The sequence below is a fragment of the Columba livia genome, unplaced genomic scaffold (genome assembly GCF_036013475.1).
Source record: "Columba livia isolate bColLiv1 breed racing homer unplaced genomic scaffold, bColLiv1.pat.W.v2 Scaffold_166, whole genome shotgun sequence".
NCBI classification, from domain to species: Eukaryota; Metazoa; Chordata; class Aves; order Columbiformes; family Columbidae; genus Columba; species Columba livia.
This window is the reverse complement of record NW_027043062.1, coordinates 318,271-326,706: the sequence shown is the minus strand read 5'-3', so window position 1 is coordinate 326,706 and position 8,436 is coordinate 318,271. Positions and strand designations below refer to the sequence as shown.

Genomic DNA, 8,436 nt, shown 5'->3' with positions numbered 1-8,436 from the left:
ACGTGTGGGAGGAGCCCTCCTGAACCAGTCTTGGGGGGTGGGTGCAGAGGCTTTTTGTGGCTGGTGTGCAGGTGGGGCTGTGCCCCCCAGGAGCTCCCCAGCCCTTTTCTCCCCCCTCCAGGCAGCTGCTGCCTGGTTTCCATTGCCTGTCCTGTGACCGGCCCCTCAACATGCTGGCGCCTGGACCGTGAGTAACTGCCCCCCGAACAGGGAGCACCCCCCGACCCCTCCCTGGCGTCGAGTGACACATGGGGTGCCACCTGCCGGGCCCTGAGCACCCCCATGTCCTGTCCCACAGGGAGCGGACGGGCGAGTGCAGATACCCCACTGTTCCGCGGAGCTGCGGGGGCCCACACACCGTCACGCCCCCGCGCTTCCAGCCCCAACCGCCCAGCACCCCACGGCCGTCCCCATCCAGCGCCCGCCGCCCCAACAAGGTAGGGATGACAGAGGTGGGGAGGGGGATGCTGAGCCTGCGGGGGGATCTGTGCCTCAGTTTCCCCAGGGAGAGCTGGCTGGGGGAGGGTTGCTGGGGGATGCGGAACGGGGCCCCGTGTTTGGGTCACACGCTCTCCCCTTCCCAGAAGGACGCGATGCAGCTGTCGGGCCAGGACGGCACTGATGGGAAGCGGCAGGACGAGCAGCTCTCCATGATGGGGGGCTCTCAGCTGCCCACAACACCAACGGCCACCCCAGAGACCTCGACCTCGAGGAGCCAGAAAAGTATGGCCCTGTCAGGGCACCGGGGGGCAGAGGACACCCCGCTGTCTGGGGGGACGGGTCTGTGCCCACAGCTGGGCAGGGTTGGACGGGGGTCTGGGCTCTGGGCTGGGCTGTGGGGGCAGCACTGGCTGCTGGGGCAGCCGGTCCCTGTGGTGGAGCTGGAGGGAGCTGGGGGGACATGTGGGGTGGTGCTGGGCAGTGGGGGACAACAGCCTGTGTGCTTCAGGGTGGGGGCAGGACCCTGTTGGTGGGTGTCTGTGGCTGACCCTGCCCCTCGCCCCCAGGCACCGCCTCCCCGCTGCTGTTAGCCGTGCTGAAGCGCCGACCAGCCTCATCTCCCGGACGCCTCACCCAGGCACCGAAGCTGCTGCCGCCCATCCAGCCCCCCCGCAGCGAAACAACCCCCTGACAGCTGGGCAGGACGGGGGTCCCGGCCCCGGTCCCACCGCCCCGGGCGCTGAGCAGGCAGCGGCTGCAATAAATGGCGATGGGCAACCAAGCGCCGGTGTGGTCTGAGTGGGGGTCCCTGGGGCAGGATGGCAGAAAGCCCCCTGTGTTTGCTTTTCCAGGAGAAAAATAAGTGCTAAAAAGGCACTTTGGGGTGCCCAGGTGGATCCAGTGGTATCCAGGGTCCCCAGAGGGAGCACGGGGAGCAAACCAGTGGGCACCAGGGCAGAGCCAGCAGAGGCCCATCCTGCACCCCGGCTGGGGCTGAGGTGTCCATGGGCTTCAGAAGCACCCCCTGGCACTAACTGGGGGGACGGGGCGAGGGGGGAACCAGGGGGCTGTGCAAGAAGCCGGGCTGGCTGTCGGCAGCCGGAGGAGGGGAGCGCTTTGCTCTGGGTCGGGGGATCCAGAACTGGGGGGACGCAGCAGCTTCGTGCCCCGCCCCGGGGTGCCCACAGCCGCCGTGTCGCAGCGCTTTGCAGTCGCAGGAAAGCACCGGGCAGCTCGAGTTGATGGGCGCTCAGTTTCCCCAGCCAGGCGATGCCGGCGGTGCCAGCCCAGCCACCCAAGGCCCTACAAGAGACAAGGGCTGTTCATACAGCCAAGCAAAAGTGTGGCCCGTGGGCAGGGGAGCTGCCAGCCCTGCCTGCCCTGCCTGCACAGACAGGAGGAAAGCCCCTGAGCAAACCTCCTGCATCCCAAAACCGGGGATGCTCAGCCCAGCAGAGCTGGCACTCTGCACTCTCCAACTGAAGCGGAGCAGCTGAGACCGGGGAGTGGACCAGACATGTCCCTGATGGAGCCACGTGCCAGGGGGTTCCCACCAGCCCCCCAAGGGCGGTGTGTCACGGAGAGTCCTCGCAGCTTCATTTAAGGGACAACAGAGTCCAAAACAACTTTCATTAAACCGGCGAGGAACAGGGTTTTAGCACTCCAAAGTGACTTAAATAAAGGTTCGGATATCAGCCCAGGGTGTCACAGCATCGCTGTGGGGTGCCCTGATCCTGCCACCTCGGGGTGCTCTTAGCTGGGACAGTGGCACAGTGGCCACCTCTGCACCCTCCACACTGAGGTTTTGAGACCTATCGAAGCTCCCTCCACAAAGAGCCACAGAACAAGGGTGGCCACCCCAGCGCTGGCACAGCCCGGAGGCTTTAGCTGCCTCCTGCCCACCCCACACCAGCTGGCCCCATGTGTGGGTGCTCGTTTGGGGTCCGGCAGAGCTTGGCTGGGGAGGGACAGTGTCACCTTCCCCCTGCCGCAGGGATCAGCCCCTGAGCCTTCCCTATGTGCCCGGGGGGACACAGGATGGCTGAGGCCACTGGGTCAGCTCCTCCTCCCCACCTGCAGCGCCGCCAGCAGGGGAAACCCACTCTGGTTCTGACAAGCAGTTTTCAACCGGATCAGTCCCATGGTCCAGCTGGATCCGTCCCACAGCACCACGCATGTGGCACCGGCTGTTTCTGCAGCAACTCCCCTGGACGGCAACCCGGTGGCAACGTGTGGTTCTTCACACAGCTCTGAGAGACTCGCAGCCCCAACCAAGTCCAGCCGTGTGAGGCTGGGACCCGCCTGTCTGTGCCAACAACCTGGAGGTGAACCCTGGCCCGGGTTGCTTTGACAGCTGCCAGCACTGCTGAGATAACAGCCCCAGCGCTGCCCTGTGCCCGGGAGCCTGGGCACATCTCGGGCAGAGCTGTCCTTAACCAGGGCCAAGGGGCTGGCAAAGGAATGAAGTGGGAAGGAGGTCCCTGTGCCAGGCACGGGTGCCACTGAGTGTCACCTCGCTGCAGGGCAGGGGGTGTTGCAGAGGCCCCATTGCGGCGTGTGGCTCTTCTCTCCCCGGGGAGCTGCAGAGGCTGATGATGATGTTGGGGGGGCTCCCAGGGGATCTGAGCTTGGCTGTGGGTGCTGCGGACTCTCTTCCATCCCTGCATCTGCCTTTCCCCCCGGAAGGGACAGCTGTGCCAGGCAGGCTCTGCAGCGCCTTCCCTGCCCCACAGACACCCTGGCCATGGGGATGTGCTGCAAGCCTGGCCCTGGATGCAGCTGGAGGTGATGTGGGTTCCAAAGAGATGGGGCAAAGTGGTGGAGGAAGGGCCAGGTGGTGCTGCTGGATGTCACAATCCCTCCTCCCATGGGGCAGGGTGTTGGTGGCAGGGACACAGTGACCTCCCCGGGGATGCCAGGCTGGTGGCCGCCAGCGGAACCTGAGCGGGGCTTAATGCTGGATTGAGTGGAACCAGAAATCCAAAGCAGTTTGTCAATGAAAGCAGGAAAAGCCTGAAGAAAAAGCGAGGGGAGCCGGACAGTGAAAGATGCAGGAGCCAGACTGAGAGATGAGAAACCAGCATTTGTTGGAAGGAGGTTGGTAGAAAGCAAGACCCGATGAACACAGGAAAGGGAAATAGTCTAAAATGCGACAGTGAAACAGGCACGTCCCAAAACTCCAAACCTGCCTGAGTTAGGAAGTGTTAGATAACGGCAGTGGCTCTGCCGGGTCCCCAGCAATGTGCCACAAAGTGCAGCAGGTAACAGCAGCGAGAGCCTCTGAACGCCCTGCCACGCTGATGCGGGGAAGAAAACCAGCTCCCATCAGCCAAGGACCTAAAACCCTGCTGGGGTTCTTCTTGAGCAGCATCTTCCCAAGCGCCGGGGCGCAGGCAGCGATTCCTTTCTGACAGGTACCGCCAGTCCATTCCAATCCAAAGCGTTTGCAGGTTGGAGCGGGCGCCAGGAATGCTCACCTGTGCGCTGCCTGTGCGCTGCCTGCTCCGCTGTCTGCTCCACTGCCTGCATCGCTGCCTGTACCACTGTCTGCATTGCTGCCTGCACCGCTGCCTGTGCGCTGCCTGCACCACTGTCTACACGCCTGTCTGCACCACTGCCTGCACTGCTGTCTGCACTAAACACAGCAGACTGAATTTAAACAACAAGTTATTCATTAAATCAGAGACAGGAGAGTGCAGAGAAGAGAGAGACCATGTGAAAGCAAGAGAGAGCCCACAAATGAGTAGACGTACAGGGCAGATGATGCTGAGACGGGCAGGAAAGGCGGCAGGAACAACGCAAACTGTTACAACAACTGCCAAGGTGATTTTCAGAAGTGATGAATCCAAAACAAACAGCAAATTCTTAGCTCCCCTGAAAAAAATTGAGCTAGAAAGGGTATCTAAGGACCTGGTAAATGCATACCAGGGAGTAGAAATATACTGTTTACTCTAAGAGAACAAACGATTGACAACAAACTGAGTGGTAAGAAAAGAGCATTTCCAGGGCCGGCCGGGGAAGCAGCAGCCCAGCAGCTCCGGCACCGGCTGTCAGCCCGAGCTGGGCTATTTCCAGATGAGGACGGCACCGTCCGCGCTCACGCTCACCATGTACTTGTTCGCGGGGCAGATCTTGAGGCGGGTGATGTTGCCGCTGTGGCCCACTCCCACGTGAGTCACCGTGCCCTCCTTATAGTCCCACAGCTTCACCAGATGGTCGTCACCACCTGCGTCAGGCACAGAGGAAGAACAAACGATTACAATGACAGGACAAGGGGTAATGGGACCAAGCTGGAACACAAGAGGTTCCACTTAAATTTGAGAAGAAACTTCTTCTCAGTGAGGGTGCCAGAGCACTGAACAGGCTGCCCAGGGGGTGTGGAGTCTCCTTCTCTGCAGACATTCAATACCCGCCTGGACATGTTCCTGTGCGACCTCACCTGGGCGTTCCTGCTCCATGGGGGGATTGGACTGGATGATCTTCTGAGGTCCCTTCCCATCCCAAACATACTGTGATACTGTGATACACCGAGTTCTGCTGCTTTTTGTTCCCCGCTCCCAGGCAGGGGAACGCTTCGGTGTTCCTAGGAAGAGCAGGATATGTTTTCTTGGGCATTATGGCAAAAACTGCTTCTGTTCTGCTGGGGTCAGTGTCCAGTGAAGGGCTCAGGACCTTCACCAGCAGATCCCAGTGAGCTACAGCAGCATCTTCCCAGTCTGAACTACAGCCTGAACCACAGTATTTTTCTTCGGTGATTCGTGTTCTTTTCCCCTTTAGGTGACCCCTTTTTTCAGCTGTTTCGCACTGTACTGAGATCCTTGGTTCACTGCCTTGCTTTTCCTGGTCTTAATACGACCTCCTTTCTCCAGCTCCAACCACGCACTCGCCTGTGACAAAGGACGCCCCGTCCGATGTGATGTCCATCCCGTTGATGGAGCTCGACAGAGAGCCTTGCACTGCTCTGATTGCGGAGCCATCGAGCACTTCCCAGTACACAATCTAGAGAGCAGAGCAGAGCGGGGCGCTCAGCTGGCCATGAGCAGCACACGGGTTTCAGCACCGCCCTGGGACACAACCTGCTGTGCAGGGACAGGAGTTTCACCCCAGAACCAGCGCCAGACCGTGTGTTGTGCACTGCAGAGTTCCTGCAGCTTTGCTCACCTTTCTGTCTGTTCCACTGGTGATGATCTGGTACTCTCCGCGATGGTAACACACGCATTTGAACAATGTGTTGTCTGGGATCATTTGTTTTCTCACGTAACGCCTGCAAAACACCCCAAAATGAGACAGAGCAACAGCGTCAAAACCCAGACTTTGCCTGCCTGGAATGTCTCTGCCTGTGCTGTACATCAGATCTCTCTCCTTGGATATTCTCAGGCACTGCTCTGAGTTCAGGGTTCCATGAAGCCCGTTAGGCTATCAGTTCTGTTTCCATCACAGCTGCCCTGTAGGACTCTTGATCTGCTGTCGTACGAAAGGAAATGTTTAAACCCAGAATGCTTTCCAGGTGCTGTTCCCTATGCCAAGGTGTCCTCGGCCTTACCCCAGTGCAGAAAGTCTGCAGATCTGCAAGAGCTCGACACGAGTCACAAAGTTCTGGAAAACAGAGCTAGTGGCAAACTTGGGAACTCACCCGCTCCACCTTGGCCAAGCAGAATCCCGCACAGGAAAACAACCGCAGACAAAGGTTTGTCTGAGCTTTTCTGAAAAGCTTCTCGAATTGGAGGTTCTACATTCCCTGACCCGATTGTTCTTTCTAGAAGTTTTCATCTCTTAATGCTCTTTTTCCCCTCCTCCTCGTTCTGTGGTGTCCCAAACCGGGCACAGTGACCCTACAGATATTACCAGCACTCCAAGTGCCTTCGCAATACTAATCTGTCGCCTTACTCAAGATCCCAGATGACGCACGTTCCGTCCAGGCTGGCTGTGACACCCTCTTTGTCGTTCTTATTAGTCTTGATGCAGGACACGGCACCTCTGTGCTCCTTCAGAACTCCCCTCAGCTTCTGGGTTTTCTCACCAATATTCCAGATCCTCACCTGAAAATCAGCAGCACACATCTGCTCTGGTACCAGCTGGTCCTGCCGGAGCTCAGGAGGAGCTTTCCTGAACTCTGCCTTTCTCTGCCAACACGTACAGCAGCTCAGTCCCAACCGTCTCCGTTGGCCTGTGGGTTATTGGTGCAGCTGACCTGTGAAGCTCAACTGAGTTCTCCACAGTGTAATCCACTTGCTTCAGGAATTCGTGGCCATCAACCCCAGGCCTTGGTTTTGCCAAGTGCCCGCTCTCCCGTGCTTCATTTTACACAGCTCTTGATCAGGAAAAACCACCCAGTCCACGATCTATTGCCAGTGGTGCTTTCAAGATCAAAGCACAAACTGCTGCAATGGAATAGAAAGGAGCTACCCGCTATTTGTCCTACAGAGAATGCCAGGAAGGAAATACAAAACAGCTCTTTAAAGCTTCGATGTGAAACACGTGCCTGAAAGCACCTCTTTTCCCTGTGCTGGTAACAGCAAAAATCTTTCTGCTTTGAGGCCTTGATCCTTCACACCTTGCACGTCCTGTCCCACTAGTGCCAAACATTGCAACGTCTGTTCACCTCGACACTCCACTAAGGCCAAACCCCAGGGAAAATTTAGACATTTCGACACGGGCATCAAAGGCAGAGAAGAGCTGACCTTCCACGCTTTCGAGGCTGATGCCGAGTTCCCGAAGGGATCTGGATGTCCGGTTGCCACTTGCTCAAAGCTCAGAGCATCCCGATCCCTTCAGCACCCCTGAAGTCACAGCTTCCTGAGGACTGATTCTGACAGAACCATTGGCATCGCAGAGCAGCTTTTTTGTGTTCCCAACGAGTACTGCAAGTGCGCCCCTGCGGTTCTCCTTTCTGCTTCACCAACCTTTAGTTGTAATTCTGTCTCAGCTGCACAAATACAGCCAAATAGAGGGGAGAGACAAATGAACAAAAGGATTAAGAGCATATTCTGCATTAGAAGGATTTCCAAAACTGCCATGCCAGAAGAAATCGGGGCACTGTTTTACATGATGCCCTCTGAGAACAACAGCACATCTCAAAAGCTGATATCTTTGAACTCAGCCCTTGGCTCAAGCGGCAGCTCAGAACAGCTCCCGTTCTGACTGAGCACTTCCAGGCAATTCGCAGGCCCTGTGATGAGCGCACGAAGCTGCTCCAGGTTTTGAAGCACAAATTACCTGCCCGTCACCTCCTCCGCTAATGATCTGTTTGCAGTCGCTGGTCGCAGCAATTGCCGTCACTCCCAGGTTACGGGCGTTGTTGATCTCGTACATTGGCTCTCCCGTAGCGGGCACGAAGGCGCGGATTTTCCCGTCATTCCAAGCTGATGAACAGAAAGAAAGAGACTGCCCGGGCGCACAGACTTTCCTCACACTGTTGTCGCTCTTTCCTTTCCAAACCAACCCCTTTTTATAAAGAAGTTCCCACATAAGGCCCACGCTGTTAGATCACCAGCATACCCGTGAAAACCACTGTGCTGCAGATGAGCCCGCAGAGCTACGGTCCCAAACACACTGTTGAAATGGAATTGCTTTTGGATTCTGGCTGTGGACAAAGTGGTTTGGTAACCATGGGGAGGCTGCACGGCTGCTCTAGGACTGCAGGAGTCCCTGTGTCAGCAACTTGCACATGGCGATGGACGGCGGCTTTATGCAAATGTGCTCTACATACATCACAGGTGAAGCTGCTGCACACAACAAGGTTGATATTTTAGAATTAGGTAATTTGAATAAGACTGAACCACATTCTGGATTGCCAGAATTCACTGATCCAAAGCAAGGTCTCCAGCTCTTGCCTTCTACCCTCACCGCAACTGCAGCACCAGGACAGCGGGGCTGCCAGCAAAGTCCATCGGACCAGCTGCAAGCAAAGAGGCCTTTGGGTGTCGCCATGAACTCCATTTAAACGCTTTCCCAATTTAATCTTCTCTTCGTTTTAACATACTGATGTTTATTAAG

The 8,436-nt window shown here is 57.2% G+C and overlaps 1 protein-coding gene across 2 annotated transcripts; it reads right to left on the bottom strand.

Annotated features, from left to right (window-relative positions):
* Window positions 1-4,048: 4,048 nt before the first annotated feature.
* LOC135577896 (cilia- and flagella-associated protein 52-like) lies at window positions 4,049-5,878 on the bottom strand. 2 transcript variants are annotated; one of them, XM_065048008.1, is made up of 3 exons: window positions 5,602-5,878; window positions 5,328-5,439; window positions 4,049-4,666 (listed from the first exon to the last, which is right to left on the bottom strand). In XM_065048008.1, the coding sequence occupies exons 1-3, from the start codon at window positions 5,788-5,790 to the stop codon at window positions 4,506-4,508; spliced, it is 462 nt and encodes a 153-aa protein (XP_064904080.1). In that variant the 5' UTR covers window positions 5,791-5,878; the 3' UTR covers window positions 4,049-4,505. The 2 variants fall into 2 exon arrangements, 1 of the variants encoding a protein (XP_064904080.1); XR_010469391.1 differs by lacking the exons at window positions 5,328-5,439; window positions 5,602-5,878 and adding an exon at window positions 4,880-5,181 and having other exon boundaries at window positions 4,537-4,666.
* Between the last annotated feature and the right edge of the window lie 2,558 nt (window positions 5,879-8,436).